Source organism: Carettochelys insculpta, chromosome 5, assembly GCF_033958435.1.
Source record: "Carettochelys insculpta isolate YL-2023 chromosome 5, ASM3395843v1, whole genome shotgun sequence".
Lineage (NCBI taxonomy): Eukaryota > Metazoa > Chordata > Testudines > Carettochelyidae > Carettochelys > Carettochelys insculpta.
The window spans coordinates 101,780,856-101,803,854 of NC_134141.1; the positions used below are offsets into that span (position 1 = coordinate 101,780,856).

The following is a 22,999-nucleotide window of genomic DNA, read 5'->3' on the forward strand; positions in this document are numbered from 1 at the left end:
TTGTCAGAGACTGGAGATGGATGTCAGGAGAGAGATGGCTTGATCATTACCTATTTGGTTCACTCCCTCTGGGGCACCTGGCATTGACCACTGTCGGCAGACAGGATACTGGGCTGGATGGACCTTTTGGTCTGACCCAGTGTGGCCATTCTTATGTGCCATTTGAGGCCCTACAGTCACTAAAATAAATGACAGAGCAGGTATATTCTAGAGCAGTTTCTTACGCTTTTTCAGTCTAGTTCTTTCCTCCACTGAAGAAATGAAAAATAAGATATTGGAACAGGAGCGATTTTTTCTTTTTAGAAGTAAACTGCTGTGAGCATTCTTTTCCCTTATGAATAGAGCAAATTGATGTACAATATCATATTTACAATATTTATATGTACACCTAATTATTTTCTTTATATAACATTATTTATCCTCAGATGTTTTCTTCATTGCAGTTTAGGTCTTCCCTAGGGCTTGGTGATAACTGATTTTTTTTTTATTATATCCTACAGAAACGTAGTACAGATAATATTTTCTGGGTATTCATTATGGTCTTCAGCTCAGATTACCCGTTTATACAGGTTGTGCATCCTATACATATGTGAATGGTGATAGCAGCCTTATGGAAGGAGGAGGAGCCTCCAGGGCTAAGGATGGGGAGTCATGAGTACTACTGGGGGTTACTGTGTAGACTGGCAGAGCAGAAGATTCCACACACAGATTTCAAGTTTACCTTTTGAGTGCATTATAAGCCCCATACTTTGTGGGACCATGTCTCCAAGCAGAGACAGCACCACAGTGGAGTTAATGTTGGTTCAATCACTTACTATCATTCACAATGTCCTGCAAGATCTAACCCCTTTGCTTAACAAGGATGCTGGAAATAGCAACTGGTTCCCATTTCTGCACCTCCCTACCCCATCCTCACTAGGCTGATGGCATCCAAACCAGGTCTGCTTTAAGAAGGGATAGGAAGGTGGGAAAGTCATCCGGACTCTACTCCTCTCCGCCTGTTTGTTTTTGTGAGGTTTGTCATCCTTTTCCTTAGCTCTGCAACAAGAAGGCAAATGAATATCTGATTCTTGGAAATTAATCAGAATTAATGCCAAATTCCCATTTCTTTCCCCATCAGGATCTTTCCAGATAGTTACTTAACATCTCAACTGAGTATTTAGATCAGTCACTCTGGTTTTTCGATGGCTATATGTATCGCTTGGTGGAGATGGAGTAAGAATTGTGGAATCACCCCTTTTAGTAATCCAGAACACAAAGCGAAGCATATGGTTTCCCATCAGTAGTTGAGGAAAGTAAGGCAGACACCATTCATATTGATTTAAAAGACCCTGATGGCATCCAGCTGACTGAGGTGATCAGCCTTCTTGTTAGAGCAAGTTTTGCATGGGGCTGCTGAGATCAATTAAACTAAACTGTAAACCCTGTAAATGATGGAAACCACATCAAACCAGAGGGTACTGCTGCATGCCCAGTGCTCCTAGTTCCAGCACCTATGGTGATAAGCTACTTACATTGTGTTTTAAACCATAAGCATCTGACCAGCAGTGAGCACGGATTAAGGAATTGGTCTCCATTTCCTCTTATGGAGGTGTGTGTTCATTTAAACACTCCTTATTTCTTGATCATACAGGGAGTTATCAGAGCTGTTCTTTCATTTGCTGAATCAGCTCTACAGCCCAGTTCTTTTCATTGAATCCCTCTGGAGGGGTCTTTTTCCTATTGACTGGCACAGATGCTGCTCTGCACCTTGTGGACATTCTTGGAAAACCTCTTTGGTTAGTTGCAAGCCACTGTGAACCTCAAAGGGAGCAAAAGATGCAGAGCATCTTTGCAATATCTGAACAGGAGTCATGACTTCCCAAGGTATCTCTGATTTCTGCCTTACCTAAAGTGCTGAAAGCATGGCAGGAGGCAGGGAGGATTCATCCCATCCTTGTGCACTTTTTGTAGCAGCTATGGTGGCAGAAAGGAGGAAAGCAACAGTAAGCCTCTTCCTATCCCTCCTACCCCCTGTTTTGTTTGTATCTTTACTTTAGGGAAGGCATAGAGCTCATATGAAACACTTTTTCCTCCTAATCTCAGCCCTCTAATTAAGAAGGTTCTTATTACAACGCTTGGTACTGGAGAGAATTTGAACCAGTGCACTAAAATAAATCTTTCCCAAACAAGTTCCTTTAACGTACTTCTTAGGGTTAAGGGTGTACCTAAAGAAAAACATCACCCACAACGGTTCAAATACTGAACCCTGTACAAGCTTAAAGGGTAGTTTAATAAATGTTAGGGTGTGTTTTTTATCATTTGCCAATTTTAAAATAATTCTGGCTTTTTCCCAGGAGCCGACTAATGCTGTTGGTCTCACTACTTATTGCAGATTATTTAATTACAACATTTCTATAAAGAGTGTTCAATCAAGATGCAGAGTGACCTGTTGTAACTACTTCATTCATTTCCTATTTAAGAGAAAATGAAATAGAAATTAACATTGTAACTTTTATGTTTAGTGAAACAATGTAGTTCTGCCTCTCAAATCCAGTGCCTCCTGCGTGCCCAGCACCATCAGTCCTAATTAGCTTTTAGCAGAAATTTCACATAACTGTTGGCTGCTGTTGCAGACAGTTTCCAGGAAGAGTAAATGTTTATTTTTGAGAGGCTTTATTTTGCTCACAAGGCACTCAGATCATTTAACAACCAATCTGGTATGTGTTGACTGCAATTAAATCTAGCATAGAGGTTTAAAAGTAACAGAAATCCCTTGGAAATGTGCAGCAATAGTAGGAGGTACTACTGAGTACCCAGAGCTCTGTTTTCACTTAAAGCAGACCAAGATCTGCGCCTTTGCTTTTGTTTGAGTGACTATTTTCAGCATAAAGGAACAAAAGTGAATCCTTATTTGGGGAGCCATTAACCCTACTTTTCAGCATTTAGACTGTCATGACCCCCAGGTGATACTAGTAGGGACCACAGAAAGAGGAATATGAGTTATTTCACTTGCAGAGTGCATAACCTCTTCAAATAGTTGTGTGATGTTGTTTCAATCAATTTATTTTCAACCTATTAGAACACAAATGCTCTTTCCCCTCCCCGCTATCAGCAACAAAGACTTGATGCCAGGATCCAAAAGCCACTGTGTTCAGCTGACACTTTCTCCACATACATAGAGGGACGCAGAGTCCTCATTCCTGGGCCATAGAGGAGAATTTCTCCAGCTGCAGACTTGTCATGCCCCACCATTAGCACTCTTCCTCTCTGAGGCTAGGTCTACACTGGCCACGGAAGATCGAATGCTTAGGTCCAGTCTTCTGGGGTGCTGTTTCGTGGTCACTGTCAACCCCAGAACTCCTTGCAAGCCACAAGGATCAAGGAATGCCAGCAAGAGGAGCGCTTCCAGCCAGCATTCTGCAGTGAGGACAGGGACCAATGTTGATGGCTGCAAAATCAGTTTTAGGTACGCAATTGGCATACTTAAAATTGCATCGCAACATTCCCAGTAAGTGTAGACATAGCCCCAGCCCTAGTCAGGGCGGCTCTCCAGATAACTGAAGGAAACAAAGCCACTAGGGTCCCTATAAGGAGGTGTCAGCATCCTCATGTGGGCATGGTAATGACTGGAGTGGCATAATTTATAACTCAACAGTGCCACACCTTTAGCTTTCCTTGTGCCATGCCTGGGATAAATGTTTGCAAGGTGGTGGTTGCAATGACAATTCAGCCTCCGCAGAACTCTGTATTTCAGGGTTTTCAGGGAAGGGTTTGGGTACTGCTGTCAATTAGCATCCAGTGCACAAATCTGACACAGAGAAGTGCTATCCAATGGAAATGTCAACATTCATTTTAAGGATTGCTGTTTCAAACAAGTATTTTGTACTGTATGAATCAAGCAAACTCTTCCAGGTTATTTTTTGTCTCAATTTTGGAGAAGATTGAAAATGTTTTGTGTAATTATGATCAGCATCTTTAGTAATTGAGAGCTAGTAAAATGTTTACATTTTGAATGAAAATCTAATGATTTAATGCAAATTATTAATATGACCAATGAACATATTGTAAGTAAGTAGAAAGAGGTAGACAGCTATATGATCTGAAACACCACGTGCTTAATGTCATGGCTCATAGGGACAGCAGGAAATAAATGGAAAAGAAAGAATTATCAGGAAAATGTTTTACATTTGGAAGCTCCCCATAAATGTCTCTTTCCAGATGGTTGGGCCCATCATTGCTCTGTTTCCCATTTACAAAAGGGGAAAAAAAACCTGTATTTCAGTCAAGATTACTATTTTTACTTAAACAACCATGCAAAGGAAGAACAACAATAAAACCTTCATGACAGTAAGTACTTTATTAGATGCTTATTCTCAAATTGCTTGACAGTTTTACGCAGAGCACACCTGTAGACAGAGACTGATGAACCATTTTAGTTTATTTCAGCAGCAAACTGAAAAGAAAAACAGTTAAATATACACCACAATCACTCTATATCCAGTACAGCATTGCGTGCAGTTATGTATTTAGGGCGAAACAGGTTACATAGTCTCATCATAAGGTGATGCTAGCAGTCTTTTCCTCCGCTTGCATCTCAGGACAATGTAAATAGAAGCTTTTAAACTTAGACATTGTAAAATGACCTTGTCTAGATAACTTGCATCCAAGAGGTTTAAAAAGCAGGTTCAGGAGCTTGCTGGAACATTAATTGTGATGATCAATAAGTCCTGCAGCACTGGGGAACTTCCAGAAGACTGGAAGAAAGCTAATGTGAACAATTTTTTAAAGGGTAAATGGGATGATTTTGGTAAATATAGGCCTGGCAGCCATACACAGATCCTGGGCAGGAAAATAGAGCTGCTGACATGAGACTCGATAAAGAATGAAATAAGAGTAAGGTAATTAATGCAAATCAACATGGGTTTATGGAAAAAGTCGTTTCTTCAAGTTTTGTGGCAAATGTTGGCCTAATACACTGAGACTTGTGTAAGGTGTTTGATTTGGTACTGCACAGTACTTTGATTTAAAAAAAAATACTATAGGAATATGAAAACATGGCACACACAATGTGGATTAAAAACTAGGTGACTGACAAGTCTCAAAATATTTTGTTCAGGGAGTCATAAATATTTCCACTGAGGGTCATACAGGAAGTGGTTCTTTGCTGTAAGCTGCTTAATATTTTTGTCAATGACCTGAAAGAAAAACTAAAATCATCATTGATAAGGTTGGCAAGTGACACACAAATTGGGGAAGTTGTGGATTTCTTTGTTAATTGGGAAAAGTAAAATATATATATTTAATATGGTTAAATGTAAATGTGTGAATTTAGGAACAAATAATGTTGGTCATACCTACAGACTAAGGGAGTCTATCCTGGGAAGCATAGACTCTGAAAAAGATTAATGGCCCATTGTGGCTAATCAGCTGAACTTGAGTTCTCAATGTGATGTGGTGGTCAAAAGAGAGAATGTGATCCTGGGAGGCATAATCACAGGAAACTTGATGAGAGATCAAAAGATTATTTTACCTCTGTATTGGGCACCGGTGTGACTGCTGCTGGAATAGTACATCCAGTTCTATACCAGAATTTCAAAAAGGATCTTGATAAGTTGGAAAGGGTTCGGAGAAGGACCACAAGAGTGATTAAAGAATTAGAAAGTCTTCCTTATAGTGATAGCTTCAAGGAGCTCAGTGCATTTTGCACAAAAAAGGAGAAGGTGAAGGGGTTACAACTGGTAAATACCTATATGGGGAAACAGACGACTCTCTCCTGTATAGCAGAGAAATGTGTATCATGATCCAGTGTTAGAGAATCGAAGCTAGACAAATTCAGACTGGAAATAAGGTGTTAAGTTTTAACCATGAGAGGATCTGACCATTGGAAAAAAAATAGGTTTGTAGCTGATTCTCCATAAAGTCTGTGTTTTGTCTGAAAGATACACTCTAGGGATTATTTTGGGAAAGTATTGTGGCCTGTGTCGTAGGAAAGCAGACTGGATGATTACATGATCTTTTCTGGCCTCTTGATTTATGTCACACTTTAAAAGGAATAATGCCTATCACAAAAGTAGGAAACAATGAATGAGGAACCAAGAGAAATCAATATTGATCCATATTTACTTACTCACCTGTTTCCAAAACATAGCAAAGACTTCTGGTGCGAATCAGATGCAGCAGCTTGAGTTGGCTTGGTGCTAAGCGCATAGTTTTCAAATCAGCGCATGCACAGATCTGCTTGTTACTAATTTTTAGCCAACAAAAATTTCTTCTGCCAAAAAAAAACAAAACTATCAGTTTAGGGATTAACATCGCACTTTTATAATGTGGTCTAACATTGTTGCACTACAGGAACCAAATTAATCTCTCAGGGACCCTGTGACTCCAGTTCAGTAAAAGACTAAGGCTGTGAAGTCAGTGAGACTACTCATGTATAAAGTTAAGGACCTACCACTGAAATCAGTGAGACAAGTCACATGGCTTAAAAATAATTGTGTGCTTAAATCCATTACTGAATTTGTGCCTATTTCCTTTGTCTTCCATTGAGTTACACCCACGATGACTTTGACCATGTGTTTTGATTCATGACTTTTTGCTTATCCACACTAGCTAGAGCAGTCTGTTCTTGGAATGGGCCACCAGAATACACCTGGCTCCTTGTTTCCCCTCCGTGTTGTTCTGTCAGGTGGCAGTTGTGATGTAGTGAGGGATGTGTGCGAGCGACAGGCTGAGCAGCTCACATAGGCTGGGGATGACCCCCAGCTGTCTGTCACCTAAGATGCCTGATAACACCACTGTCCCTGAGCAAAGAGGGGGAAGGAGACCAGCTGCTTTGAATCAGAGGCTGGCAGTTGGAAGGTGAGGGGAGAGTTGGAAGGCAGTTAGCTGGTGCTGAGGGCTGGGCTAAACCCCAGGTGGGGGCACCTGTCAGTCCTCCTCTCCCCATGATGGATTGGAATGACTGTCTCTGCATGCTGTAATGGCACCTCTGGACCTTTGAATCCCATAACAGTGCTGATCATGATATATAGTGGAGGGTTTGCACAGAAAATTGGCAAACACATTACGTTTCTGGAGCAACTCCCTCTCTGTGCAGGAAAATGTTTGTCTCGTGTTTAAACTGGCTCCTCTCACAACAAATGTGCCCAGGCATTTGAGTCTGCTTTTCAAAACTCTGTTTTAGGGCAAGATGGTGAAAGGAATGGGCGGCGCTATGGACCTTGTGTCTAGTTCACGAACCAAAGTGATTGTCACCATGGAGCACTCAGCCAAGGTAAAGTTTTCTCTCTTTTTTTTCGATGGCCAGGTCTAAATGAGTATTTTTCACTATAACAAGTTACTTTATGCTCACTGTGGAGATGTTTGAGAGTGTTGCTGCCAGTCTCAGGACACTTGTTTCTTGGATTCAAATCTTTGATTTAAAAATAATTTAATATTTTGAAATCATACCCATTCTTGAGGGTAATTTTGATGTGTGTACAAAATGGTGGATAAACAGCAGATGCTATCAGTGGTACTTGTTCTTCGCCTTACAACCAACTGAGAAAAAGAAGTTTTCCATGAACTTTCGTTTCATTTCAAGGAAAAGAAATACCTGTTGAAATTGCTGTCCAAATTGATAGTGACAGCTCAGTGAAATGAGCCCTATCTGCATGATTTTAGACAATCTGCTTTACGTTGCTGCATCACAAATCTAAAGGTAGAAACTTTCCTTGTTGGTAAACAATGAATGCAGGGATTGTAGAGCAAACAATGAAGGGGTCTAAGTGGCCAGGCACCACCTTGGGAAGCAGCACAACATTGGCTGGACACTTCCGTTGCAGAAGAGAGTTGTACAGTCTCCTAAAATATTTAAGAGTCACAGTTAAGCTAAACTTGTAGATGCTGGTAGACTATAGAAAGAAAATACCTAAGACAAGAGAGGCTATGGCTACACTGCATTCCCCTTTCGGTGGAGGAATGCAAGTGGGGGAGCTTGAAAGTGTAAATGAAGTGCTGATTTACAAATCTCATGCCTCATTTGCATAATATGTGATCGCAGTTCCGGAAGAAACTCTTTTCGAAAGCAAAAACAGCTGTGTAGATGGGGTTCCTTTCAGGGGGTAAAAACACGTTTTTGAAAGAACCTTTCTTCATGAAACAAAATAGAAGAAGTAGAGAAAAAGCTGTGCTAGTCTATAACTATCAAAACAAAAAAGCAGTCAAGTAGCACTTTAAAGACTAACAAAATAATAATATAATAATAATTATATTATTTTGTTAGTCTTTAAAGTGCTACTTGACTGCTTTTTTGTTTTGAAAATAGAAGAAGGGTTCTCTGGAAAACAGGGACTTTTCCCAAAGGAACCCTGTCTACACTGCTGTTTTTGCTTTCGGAAAAATTCTCTTCCGAAATGGCAGTTGGAAGAGATTACGCAAATGAAGCACGAAATTTGTAAATCAGCACTTCATTTGCATTTTTGCACTCCTCTATTTGCATGCCTCCTCCAAAAGGGGAATGTTGTGTACCCATAGCCTGAGCGTTTTCTCTCTGTCCTTCCTCAGCAGCATCTGGGGTGGTTGCAGCTGGAGCTAGAGCAAAGTACTACAGTGCAGAGAAATCTAGACTATGTGTCATAGGCAGACAACAGAAGGAACCAAGGTGTACATATTCTCAAGGTCCATGCAATGGCAGGGAAATGTTTACGTGAGATATAGTCAAATAATTTTGTTAAGTCCCTGTCACCCACATGCTGCAAAGGAAGGTTAGTTAGCCAGGCAAACGTAAGAGTGAGAAAACACTCAGTGCTACCTCAGCGCCCTGGTCCACATTATTCAATGTTCGAAGTGCCATTGTTTGAGTTACTGTGTTTGATGTAGCGGGGGATAGGCGTGTGTGGCTCACAAAGGGTGTGGTGCGCCTGCTGAGGGTAACCTAGGCAACCAGGTGCCCCATCTGTGCTGCAGACAAAGGGGAGAGGTGGAGCCTGAGGGTTTTGAATTGGAACTTGGAGTTGGAAAGCAGTCTAGACTGGGGGGGAGAGAGAGACAAAAGTGGGGCAAGGCCCCGGCTCCAGGGCTCCTGTGGCCTCCTCTCCCCAATGTGAATTGGAATGACTGTCTCTGCCAGCTGTCCTGACCCCTCTGTATGATGCTGTGCCCTGTTGGCTGGTAAACCAGCTGTTCTCCTGCTGAGTGAGCGTCACTCCTTCCTGCAGATGAAGTGCAGAGCTTGGGGACCTAAATGCTAGATGATGTTGGTAGCCTGTGATATATGGGAGTTCACATTTGGTGACCTTGAGGCATTAAAGTCTGTGACAAAGTAGCAATGATAGTTTTCATGAAAACTACCCAGAATCTAGAAAATGGCTTGTGGAATCTTTCACCAGTTCATACATGACAAAGGATAGTATTAATGCCACTGTCACCATATAGCAGTTCAGGGATCGATGTGAAATTAATTGGTTGCTCTCCATCATGAAGGGCTGTTCCTCGGAACATGGGTGAAGCAGATTGCTGACATACAGCCGTTGACCACAATGCCTCTGTTCTTTAGTTAAAAGGGTAGAGTTGACATTATGGATCCTGCATAACTAATTCAATGAAATTAAAATTGTATCAAATCCTGTGTGCTTGACAGAATACGAATTCGGAGTCATTGCAATTTAAAATAAGGAGCTGAATGGTATCAATACTTCTGTTCATGTCACAGGGCATAAAAGACCAAATTTTCTGCTGGTGTAAATCGGTGCTCCTCCCTTGAAATCAACAGAGCTGTATTAATTTATACCATCAGAAAAATTGAGCCAGACTCTCCCCAATGCCTTTACCTCTGAGTGCTTCACATGAGATTTCTGTGCTTAGACTGTTTGCAGTACAGTATCGAACGTGTACCTTAGTAGCGTGTAGCAAGAGCATTAATGAAGGATACGTTGATTTACCAAATCCAAGGTTTCTTCTTGTATTTTAATATGTTGTCAATTCAGTTATATATTTTGCTTTGGAAGACAACTAAAATAATAGATTCCTGACACTGTATTAAGGTGTTGCTCTTTCTCTTCATACCAGCAAAACAGCTGCAATGCAGAAATTACTGGTCTCAGTTATCTTTGTCACATAACGAGAAATACCTTCCATAAGGTTGTAATGTTGCATATTGAAGTATTTCCTGTTGTGCAAAGGTCTTAAAGACGTATATTCATAGCAGTTCTGTTCTAAAACAGCTGTGATGTTAGAATTTGAGGGAGAAAACAGATTTTGAGTAAGTAGTACGTACTGCGTGGAGCCAGTGAAGAGGCTCAGGGTTTAAAACCTGTAAACTTGTTAGTGAGTGCTATATATGAGACCACCAAATTGGTATTGTAGAGGAACCCATGATTACTCTAATGTCACATTTAAATATCTTGTACGTGTTTGGAAGAGAATTGTGGTGCATAAATATTAAACAACTGAAAAAAAAAAAAAGCACTGCATAGCTTTTGAAAAAGCTATTTATAGTATAAAAATACTTCAGTTTCACAGAGAAACTTTTATGTCAAGTGTTAACAAACAGAAATCTTAGTTTAGTTTTAAAAATTGTTGTAAACTGCTATGCTATACTGCACCACAATAGAGCCTTACTATGGGGTAGGCACACTCAAATTAGTACTTGCTTTCATGCAGTTGCTTGTGATACTTTAAGGTTTCCTGAGAAGAGTTTTCTTTACACTAATTTGATGTCAATGAGAAAAGAGTTGAGGGTTTGAAACGCTCAGCATCTTGCAGAATCAAGCCCTGAGAGCACAAGCGCTTCTGAACAGGGACTGTCTCTTTCTGTGTTTATCCATTACTTAGCATAATGGTGTCCCAGTCTTGGCTGGGCCTGATGGAATCTATCATAACACTCTTACTATTACAAAAGCTTCTTCCCTGGAGGTGACTTCAGAGTGCAACACCTCTTTCTCTGATTTTTCTTATCAGGCTGAGTTTTGAAAAAACCTTACAAACCACACTCTCTGCCCAAATATGCCCCAACTAAAGCCAAAAAATGCATGTACTGGGTCCCTCCTTCAGTGGAATAGTTTATCATACAATGGGCAGATTTTAAAACCTTGAGATTGCCATTCTGCCATAGGGCCTGAGAGCTCTGGATTCTGAGGCAGCTGAGTAACAAACATGTAACTCTTTATTATGTTGTTAGCAGGCTAACAACAAATATTTGTAGCTGGAAAAATTAAGAAAAACAAAGTAAAGTAACTGAACAAGTATGTAACAATGGAATGAGTGCAATCGCGGGAAGAACGCTAAAGTCGCTCACTGCTATGGACAGTAAGAAGGAGCAGAGTGGCAGCTGGGGTCGCTCCTCCCTCAAGCAATGGGGACACACAGGCATGGAAGATGGAGGCATGGCCCCAATGGCCGTAGCTGGTGAAAGATTTCACTCTCTCCCGTGTATATGTACCAAAACTGGGACTGACATGTGCAGCTACTCAATGAACCGCTTGAGGGAAGCAGAGTTGAGCGTCTCATTGGTCTTTAAAAATATACAACCCAACCAACCTCTTTTTCTACATCTATAGCCAACCTTTTGTAACTTTGAGATAGCGGAAGGCAGAAATTAGTTATGGTCTCATTGAAGTTTTTATTATACAAACAATTTGTTAGGGATTTATAACTAGGTCTGTAAAGATCAGGATTGCCTTAGGGGATTTGTTTAGCAGTAAATAAGAAAGCTAAGAAATTAACCTTCCTTCAGTGATTACTTTTCCACACCAGGTTTAACAGTTCAATCAGATTCTCTTTAAAAATATGGAAATTTCATGTTTTATCAGGAATAGTGAATTGAAGATGCAAACTTTCAAAACCACAGCCTGAAGCTGACCAAACAATGTGTGCTGTGATCAGGGGATGGGCCATGGTCAGGAAGCTGGAGAAGGGCATTGAGCTGCTAGGTAATAAATAGCGACACCCTTCTAGGAGGCAGAGACAGAGGATGAAGAAGACTGCAGGACGGAGCCAGGCACTTTCACACGTCCCCTCTCCAACCTCCCAGCAGCATGGCACCTGCAGCACCACTGCTGCTCCACGCCTGGGCAGGAAACAGGCACCTGGGCTTGATTTGCTCACCTACCCTACCTGGTGAATGAGCTCTTCCTCAGGCATGGTGTGTAGATGGCTTCCTGTAGCAGGTAGGCAGCAAGTTCACTCAAGACACTACTTTCCCAAGGCTAGCCCTGGCATAGGTACATGTAATTTGGGATTTAGGTACAAGAGATGCCTTATGGGCATTTCTTGTTGAGAGCCTGTTGTGGAAATGCCTGAGTTGTTTGTTCTGTCTCTGCTTTCTGTGGGAAGGTTCTACCGAACGTAAAGTAAGTTATTTTGTTTTTCAGCAAATATGCAGTCTCCAAGGTTGATACTTATGGGCTCCCACTCTAGCTTTTTCTTTCTCCTCCCTTAGAAAAATGGTGAAGACTAACACCAAAAACATTTATTTTCATTGTTTGTTGTCTATAATTATCTCCTCTTTGAACGGTTTATTGCACTGTATAATCAGAACGTATGGTAGATGTGCAGCTCATACAACATACTGTGTGATTATCTACTTGTCATTTCTGAGACTGGCAGGAATCATAGCTTTCCCACAAACTAATTTTTCACACTGAGCATTTTGCTCTTTCTGGAGAGCTTACTCTTTTAGAAGCTTGTCCCTCTCTCTTGGTTCTTGGTACCACTTGCTCTTGCTGCCCCAGGAGTGAGAAAATGCAAATATATACATCTAAAACTCAGTAATAGAAAGCTGCTGTTACCATTTTTAGATGCTGTGTCAAAAACAGAACAGGCAGATCCCTCACGAGAGCCACCCCTTGTGAAGCAAGGAGTATTCTCTTGGGGTAGCTCTTTCTGCAAGAGCAGATTTTCTGTTCGGTCCTTCTTACTCTTCTAATTTAAAGTGTTTCTCTCTGAGAACAAAGTGTTGTTTCATCTGCATCTAAGTAGTACATCAAAATCATCAGAGGATTGCTCTTTCATCCCCCTCTCCAGCATTCCTGCCAATTGAAACAAATATATGAATACAGGTTAGCCTTGCTCTTGGGAGATAATTTTATTACAGAGCTGAGCACATAAGACAATGGCTTGGATAAGATTGTTTTGTATGTTGTCTGTTCAGATTGCAGTGTCTTCAGAGCAGATACAGGTAAACAACAGTAAGATAATTCACAGGATTAAGATCTGATAATGGATTAACAGAAATTAGGATGAAAGGCATTGAAGTGTAATAAAAGGCTACAGAGGAGAGAGGAATAAGGTTGGGCTTCAGCAAAACGACATCAGATCCTCCAAGGCTTCGGAGCTGTCTGTGAGTGTCAGTAGTGAGGGAGAAAACAGAAGAAATACTAAGTGAGGGAAGAAGCCAGAGGGCGAAGGAACTAGATAGCAACCAAAGATACTGCAATGTTAAGAGTTGTCAGAGTAACTTCAGTATCAGCAAAGAATGTTGAATGGGGTGGGCATTGTCAGTCCTCATAAACACCAAAGTAGTTTTCTTCCCACTTACCCATACCATAACTTCTGTGCTGTTTGCACCCTCTGCAATAAGCAGAATTTTAAGATAAATAGAAGGACAGCACCTAGTTCCTATCATGCCACTTACTTTGGAGATTTGAGAAACCATCATTTTGTATTGTGGTATGAATCAAGGTGATCCGATTATTGTTCAGTTGAAGCTATGATTTTTTTAGTTCTATATTCTTTCCTAATACTATCTGAAAGAAGTGGTAGACATTAAATATTGGAAGATAGCCCAAGAGTTCACATCTCAGTCTGAGCAGTCCCAAAATTCACAGGGATTTAGATGTAGTGGGGTGGTTTTATCATGTCGTCACCATGCTAAATATCTGTTACACATAGATGTTCTGTGGTTGATGCATTAGGCAACCCTGTTGAAGAGTTTGCCCCACTCCTGAATCTTTTTATATTATAACCGGTTTAAATTGCTTTCTACATCTTTGACTACAGTGATGAATCACAGACCCTCCAGGTTGTTATGATATGCTTTTAAATTCTCAGAAAATGTGTTCTGTTCTCAACAGTAAGTGTGGTATTTTTGAAGACAACTTGCAGTATTTTTCCTCACATGCAAAAAGTTTGAATTCCTGCACTAAGTGCAAGATAAAACTCAATGTTTATTATGAAGTTGCAACCAGTGTCTCCATTGTTTGTATGTCTTCCTTTAAACTTTTTGAGAATTGCTTGAATGCTAAGAAAAGAGCAGTCAAGTAGCACTTTAGAGACTAACAAAATGATTTATTAGGTGTTGAGCTTTCGTGGGACAGACCCACTTCTTCAGATCTTAGCCTTACCAGAATAGACTCAATGTATAAAGCACAGAGGTCTGAAAATTGTTATCAAGTATGGCAAATCAGAAGAGCAGAGGGGAGGCAGGAGAGGGGTGTGGGTTGGGGAAGTCAAGAGTTAGATAAAACAAAGTATGTAAAAGAATCCTTATAATGGGCCAGGTAAATCCTGTCCCAGTTCAAACCATGTGTTAATGTGTTGAATTTAAATATAACTAACAGTTCTGAGCACTCTCTCTGTAAACAATTGTTTAAGTTCCTTTTCAGTAAAACACAGACTTTCAGGTCATTAACAGAATGGCCCACTCCATTAAAGTGCTGGCTGACAGGTTTGTGAGTTAGGAGTTTTTTGATGCCTGTTTTGTGTCCATTCTTTGTTGAAGCACGTTTACCATTTGTGCTATATACAAAGTATGTGGGCATTGTTGGCACATGAGGACATATATGATGTTAGTTGAGGAACATGAGAATGTGCCCGTGATTCTGTGAATAATCTGGTTAGGTCCTGTGATGATATCTCCAGAATAGATGTGTGGACAAAGTTAGCAATGGGGCATAACAGACTCAATATGTAAAACACTGAGGTCCAAAAATTGTTATCCAGGCTGACAAATCAGAAAAATTGTTAAAAACTGTTCCGCTATGGCTATGATCTGAAGAAGTGGGTCTGTCCCACAAAAGCTCATCACCTAATAAATCATTTTGTTAAAGTGCTACTTGACTGCTTTTTTTGTTTTGATAGACTACAGACTAACACGGCTATCTGTCACTATTTGAATGCTAAGGGCTTTTGACCCATCGGCTGTGATTTATAGTGTGAAGGCATCTATTAAGAAAATGGATAAAATGTTTTTACTGTTGTTTAAGTAGTAATTGCTGTCTGCAGTTTTTTTTCAAGTGACTTTTTTGCTTGTAAAGACTAGTGACCTTTTATTTATCCATCAGACAAGCACAGATCAGGCAGCGTTAGACAGTTTGGGAAAACATGCTTTACGTCTGCCATGAGGAATAAAAATCAAGTTAGGTGAACAACTAGATGTATATGAGGACCTTTTTCCCCACAAAGAATGGTAAAAAATATGCATATGGAAGTATTGTGATGTTGCCTTTGTGAAGTAGTAGATAGATGGAGACCTCCAGTGTGACTCATTGAACAAAGAGATCATAACTGATCTCAGCTACCCTTGTCCCAAACTGACACACAAAAGCTCATCCCATTATGCTGTCATCTGCTCCTCTGCTGTGAACCGTTCTAATTTCGTTACATCAAGGTAGATTCATGACATTATTGCTCCCAAATAACACGTGAGACTCAATAAAACTACTTTTTAGCACAGGTTGGACCAGATTTAGGATTCTGGGGGTCCCACACACCATTACGCTCTTTTTACCCAATCAACCTCTCTTAAACACAAACAGTAACAGATCCCCTGGTCCCATTTGAGTTCTCAGATTGGCACATGGCCCTGTAGGTGTGGATGGAGGTGTGTGGCTAGCAAAAGCCAGCTCAAATGGTAAATGGCAATAAAATAATCTTCATCTGACCTCCTTTGAGAAGCTGAAGTGCTGCGTCTGTTTTCAGGGTCATGAATGCTCTCTTCAAGCTATCACATCTGTAAGCCTGCACATTTCAATCTCCCTAGGATACCAAGAGGAGATATTACATGACCGTAATGATGTACTTGCTGTGTTCCTGAAAACTTTTAAAATAGCACAGATCAATCTTGGCTGTTATGAGAACAGAAAGCCAGAAGGTCCTTGAGAAATATACCACATAAGTCGATCATTTGAAAGCATTGCTGTCTGCCTTAACTCATTATTTTCATTAAGACTGAGTTTGTTTTATCTGAGTAGTTACCTTGATGCCAGATGTGGATCTTGCCGATAAAATTAGAATGAAGCAATAGTTCCGCACAAAAAAATATTTCTTGCACAACCACATAGATTGCTCATTTTGTCAGCATCTATAAATTGCTTTTGCTGAGGTATGGGTACTCGTTCGGTGTGAGACTTAAGGAGAACTGACAGTTGTAAAACTCAGAAAATTCATGCCTGAATTCAGTTGATTAATTTAGACTTGCAACACATTAGATCTTCTCTGAAGTTTATAAAAGACAAATGACAATTTACCATCAGATGATGAGTGGGATATCATCAAAGTTTATGCTTACTGCTACTCCTGTCAAATGCCTACAACTGGTAATCCAAGGGAAAAGATCTGTCTGGGTATGTTCATTCAGAGCATTTTCTTTCTATATTCGTGTAATAGGAAGTTTCATGGTTCAGCCAACACACAGGCTGTGTCTACACTACCTCCCTACTTTGAAAGGAGGATGGTAAGTAGGGTGTCGGGAGATTATTAATGAAGTGCTCCAGTGTATATGCAGCACTTCCTTAAGCAATATCCCCCATGTGGCAATTTTGAAGTGCCGGTGGCTGTGTAGCCATAGCTAACCCGCTGGTAAGCTGAAGTGCTGGGTGACATTGAAGTCCCTTTACTCCTCAAAATGTTGAGGAGTAAAGGGACTTCGAAGTACCTCGGGCACTTAGAAGTACCGGCAGGCGAGCCGCAGCTAGACACAAGCTGGCACTTTGAAGTTTAACACTTCAGAGTTGCCACGGGGGGGTTTTGCTTAATGAAGTGCTACATATGTACTGCAGCACTTCGTTAATAATCTCCCAACACCCTACTTACTGTGCTCCCTTCGAAGTAGGGAGGTAGTGTAGGCAAGCCCACAGTGTCCCTGAGGGAAATTAAATAGATCCCTTTTGATAATATTTGCAGGATGATGCTCCGAGAGAAAACATATGGGTTTTGCGTAATGCTTTTGGAAGAAACAGTTGTGTCCAGTTCCGTTGTTTCTGTATATTGCTGTGCGTCGTGCCAAGGGAAGGGGAGGATGCTCAGTGAGCGTGCAATCTTTGCTGGGTAGGGGGGCTGCACTTGGTTAAACAGTAAACTCTTTCATATCTAGCAGCCCTGGGACCAGGAGATTGCTGGGCATTCAAATATTCTGGATAATAGAGAGAGATACCCAGCAATGCATAACACTAAACAAGACTAGATATTAAGAAACAAACAAAAGTGTATGAAGAGTACTTTATTTACCAACAATAGTAGTATTGTACACTGTAAATTTATACTGTATTTATTTGTATTTACTTTTACTATACTGTACTTATGGAAAACATAGCTAACATTTACTTAGGGTTAAAATGCTGCTTATTTGAGAGCTCCAGATAATAGAATGCTGGATATGAAAGAGTTTACTGTAGGAAAAACTGTGCTTGGCTGTGGGCACAGCCTCCTAGGGACTGGAATTGGTCACGTGTGCCCTCATTCAGGGACCTTATTTGATTATTTTCCAGGATAGCTCTGATTCTGGAAGCCAGTAGGATGGGAGGGAGGTTGGAATTTCTCTTCGGTTTACTCTTATGAGTTGGGGTGAGAAATCACACAACAGAAGTCCATGGCAGACAAACACTTTCACAAGGAAACTTTAAATAAAGATGTAGTGTCACAGTAATATAGAGACTCCTAAATCACTGGGAGGGTGAGGTGGGAACTTATAATTTCTCCGGTAAGTGTTGTATGTACTTGCGAACTTCCATCCTTTGAGTAAAACAGAGACTCTGGAAATAAAGAGCCATGACTAAGAAGCTTGCTGACCCTGGGGCTCATTTTTGTGCTGTTATGAGCTCTCAAAACTGAGAAAGGTCCCTCACAGAGTAGGTGAACAGGTTCCTTGCAGAGTGTACACAGGAATGGGCAGTAAAGGTTCCCAGCAGCTTCCCACTATTTGGGCTTTCACCTTAATAGTAAAAAGCTACACTGTGCTTTTAGCACACCCTTGAGTAAGGTAAAGGATAGCTCAGTGGTTAGTGCATTGGCCTAGTAAACCCAGAGTTGTGCATTCAGCCCTTGAGGGGGGACCTTCCATGGGTCAGGGGCAGCTTAGACTAAAAAATATTGTCAGGGATAGGCCCTGCTGTGAGGGCAGGGGACTGGATTTGATGGTCTCTCAAGGTCCCTTCCAGTTCTATGAGATGTGTATTTTTAACATCTCTGAAACGCACCAGTCCAGAAGGGTTGAATCTCCGGAGAGATTTCTTTAATGCAGACTTTCCACGCTGCTTTTCCCTTGTTCCAGCAGCGAATTATGACCTCCCCAGATCTGTTCAGCTGTGTTAATTGGCTAAGGCTCCACCCATTCCCTACTCAAGTGTTCCAGGGAGATGGAAGGGTTAAGCAGGAATACACTGGGCATAGGGTTGGTGTAGCCTACACAAGGATGTAAGATGTTCTTATTCCCTTTTACTCCACCTCTTGAGTCTGTGGTCCAAGACAGTCTAGCACAAAGTGTTTGAGGTCAGATGTAATCTGCCATTGGAAAGGACTCCAGCATGAAAACAGTCTGAATATAGTATGTGTTTTCACGCAGGCAGAGTGATTATGCCAGTAATTCTATAAGTGCCTTTTTTTTCTTGTCTTATAAAAATTCTGAATAAGAATTGGTTCTTGAAAGCTAATGTTTTTGTCTGTTAAATGCAGGGCAACGTCCACAAAATCATGGAAAAATGCAGTTTGCCACTTACTGGGAAACAATGTGTAAATCGTATCATAACAGAGAAGGTAAAGTATGTTGTTTTTTTAGTTCTTTTCCTGTTTTTTTTTTCCTTCCTAGGAAATCATATTGAAATTTCTTAAGTGCAAGCATGAGTGATATGCAGCATCACTTTGCAGTGAAAAGGGTAGATCTCCTTGGAGATGGATTCAAGAGTATGGGTGGGTCTCAGTTTTCCTTTTAAAAACATGCTCCTTCAGCATCTTAACATGCTGAGCCACATTTTCAAACAGTCTGGTTTCAAATACCTGTGGTAGGGTTACTGATAGTGTCTGCTATGTGCTTTTTATGGGACTTCTTGTGAAGTTGTTACTCTGTGTGAGTATGAAAGGAATAAATGAGCCCAAACAGTTTGAGGCATCAAGTAGTTCAGTGAAACTTTTCAACAGAGGCTGAGAAAATTGTTATTGCTGCAACAACATTTTTTTTAATAAGTGTTTATATTTTGAGGGCTCGGGGTAGTCTCTGTTGTAGCCTCCTTATCATACTAAACAACATCCTTCAAAGGCAGTCATGTTAGATGCCATTTTCCCCCAGTAATATGTTACTGTAAATAAATATTTTTCCACAGGGTGGAGGAAAACCAATGAAATGTGATTTTTTTTTTTTTTTTTTCATAGCCTGACTCAATAACAGGCTACATACAACTTGATAGTTAAAAACGCAAGGTGAGCAAAGATTGAGAGAACACAAGCAATATATAGAAATTTGTATAAGAACAACCCTGGTCAGATCCTCTGTGTACCTATATACATATTCCCATAAGAAATGGCTCTTGTGTTTACCCTAGAATTTCAATCAATTTCAACTGGAAATACTAATCATCTTCAAACTAACATCCCAAAGTAGACCAGCAGTCATGTAGCACTTTAAAGACTAACAAAATAATTTATTAGGTGGTGAGCTTTTGTTGGACAGACCCACTTCTTCGGATTTATAGAATTTCCAGTACGGACTGACACTTATGTAGTACAGAGGTCCAAGAAAATTTTAAAATAAAAACTGACAGATCAGATACATAGAACCGAAGTGGGGTGGGTGCGTGAAGGTTTTGAGATACAAGCGTCTTGCCTGAGATCATTACGAACATCAAAAGGGAAACTGTCCTTGTAACGCATGAGATAATTGCTATCTTTATCGAGACCAACTGTTAATTGATCAAATTTGAGTATGAACCACAGTTCACACAATTCCCTTTGTAATCTGCTGGCAAAATCTCTTTGTTGTAGGATACATAGTCTCAGGTCTTTAGCAGAATGGCCTACTCCACTGCATCCTACAACAAAGAAACTTTGACAGCAGATTACAAAGGGAGAAGTGTGAACTGGGGTTCATACTCAAATTCAATACAGTTAGCACTTGATCTCTATAGAGATAGTGATTATCTCGCTCACTACAAGGACTGTAGAGCAACGAAGGGTCCTGTGGCACCTTATAGACTAACAGAAAAGTTTAGAGCATGAGCTTTCGTGAGTTAACTCACTTCTTCAGATGCTGGTCCTGGAAATCTGCAAGGCCAGGTATAAATAGGCCAGAGTAAGGCTGGGGATAACGAGGTTAGCTCAGGCAGGCAGGCTGAGTTGTATTGTCATCAGTAGATCTGGAGGTGTGAACTCCAAGAGAGTTCATGATACAGTTCTGCGGTGATCTGGAAGCCTACTTTCGCCATCTCAGACTCAAAGAATACTTTCAACACAACACTGACCAACACACCATTACACAGACAACCTCCCAGCAGCACAAGAAGACTAACTCCACGTGGACTCCTCCCGAGGGCAGAAACAACAGTCTGGACCTATACATAGAATGCTTCCGCCGACGCGCACAGACAGAAATTGTGGAGAAACAACATCATTTGCCTCACAACCTCAGTCGTGCGGAACGCAATGCCATCCACAGCCTCAGAAGCAACCCTGACATTATAATCAAAGAGGCAGATAAAGGAGGAGCTACTGTCATCATGGACAGGTCTGACTACCAGAAGGAGGCTTCTAGACAACTCTGCAATACCAGATTTTACAGGCTACTTTCCTCAGACCCCACCGAGGAATACACTAAAAAACTATACCGTCTGCTCAGGACACTCCCTACACAAGCACAAGAACAGATCTACACCAACACACCTCTAGAGCCCCGTCCAGGGTTATTCTACTTACTACCCAAAATCCACAAGCCTGGAAATCCTGGACGCCCCATCATCTCCGGTATTGGCACGCTCACTGAAGGACTGTCTGGTTATGTGGACTCTCTCCTCAGACCCTATGTCACCAACACCCCCAGCTACCTCCGCGACACCACTGACTTCCTGAGAAGACTGCAATACGTTGGTGACCTACCAGAAAACACTATCCTAGCAACCATGGATGTAGAGGCTCTGTATACTGACATCCCACACAAAGATGGAATAAATGCTGTCCGGAACAGTATCCCTGATGATGCTACAGCACATCTGGCGGCTGAGCTCTGCAACTTTATACTCACACACAACTATTTCAGATTCAGTGACAATATATACCTTCAAATCAGCGGCACAGCTATGGGTACCCGCATGGCCCCTCAATATGCCAATATTTTCATGGCTGACCTAGAACAACGCTTCCTCAACTCTCGTCCACTAACACCCCGGCTCTATTTACACTACATTGACGACATCTTCATCATCTGGACCCATGGGAAGGAGACTCTGGAGGAATTCCACCGGGACTTCAACAACTTCCACCCCAACATCAAGCTCAGCCTGGACCAATCTACACAGGAGATCCACTTCCTTGACACTACCGTGCTTATACACAATGGACACATCAGTACCACCCTGTACTGTAAACCCACTGACCGCTACTCCTACCTCCATGCCTCCAGCTTCCATCCCAGACACACCACACGATCCATCGTTTACAGCCAAGCACTTAGATATAACCGCATTTGTTCCAACCCCTCCGACAGAGACAAACACCTACAGGAACTGCACCAAGCATTCCTGAGACTGCAATACCCACCTGAGGAAGTGAGAAAACAAATCAACAGATCCAGACGTGTGCCATGAAGCCTCCTACTACAGGACAAGCCCAAGAGAGAAACCAACAGAACACCACTAGCCATCACCTACAGTCCTCAGCTAAAACCTCTACAGCGCATCATCAGGGATCTACAACCCATCCTGGACAATGATCCCCCACTTTCACAGGCCTTGGGAGGCAGACCTATCATTGCTCACAGACAACCTGCCAACCTAAAACAAATCCTAACAAGCAACTATACACCGCACCACAGTCACTCTATCTCAGGGACCCATCCATGCAACAAACCTCGTTGCCAGCTCTGCCCACATATACACACCAGCAACATCATTACAGGACCTAACCGGATCAGCCACACCATTGTGGGCTCATTCAGCTGCACATCCACCAATATAATTTATGCCATCATGTGCCAGCAATGCCCCTCTGCCATATACATCGGACAAACTGGACAGTCCCTACGTAAAAGAATAAATGCACACAAATCAGACATCAGAAATGGCAATATACAAAAACCCATAGGAGAGCACTTCAATCTCCCAGGACACACAGTAGCAGATTTAAAAGTAGCTATCCTGCAGCAAAGAAATTTCAAGACCAGACTCCAAAGAGAAATTGCTGAGCTACAATTCATCTGCAAATTCAATACCCTCAGCTCAGGATTAAACAAAGACTATGAATGGCTGGCTAAATACAAAAGCAGCTTCCCCTCTCTTGGAGTTCACACCTCCAGATCTACTGATGACAATACAACTCAGCCTGCCTGCCTGAGCTAACCTCGTTATCCCCAGCCTTACTCTGGCCTATTTATACCTGGCCTTGCAGATTTCCAGGACCAGCATCTGAAGAAGTGAGTTAACTCACGAAAGCTCATGCTCTAAACTTTTCTGTTAGTCTATAAGGTGCCACAGGACCCTTCGTTGCTCTACAGATCCAGACTAACACGGCTACCCCTCTGATACTTGACTACAAGGACTGTTTCCCTTCTTTTGGTATTTGTAAAGATCTCAGCTAAGACGCATGTATCTCAAAACCCTCCCCAACTTCAGTTCTATGTTTC

At 41.4% G+C, this 22,999-nt stretch overlaps 1 protein-coding gene across 1 annotated transcript in view; it reads left to right on the forward strand.

Moving 5' to 3' along the window:
- Positions 1–22,999, forward strand: part of OXCT1 (3-oxoacid CoA-transferase 1) — a 143,235-nt gene that overhangs the window by 105,092 nt on the left and 15,144 nt on the right. Inside the window, exons 14-15 of the mRNA XM_074995618.1 lie at positions 7,166–7,255; positions 18,850–18,930. Of these exons, the coding sequence (XP_074851719.1) occupies positions 7,166–7,255; positions 18,850–18,930 (171 nt within the window). The remainder of the gene's footprint in view (positions 1–7,165; positions 7,256–18,849; positions 18,931–22,999) is intronic.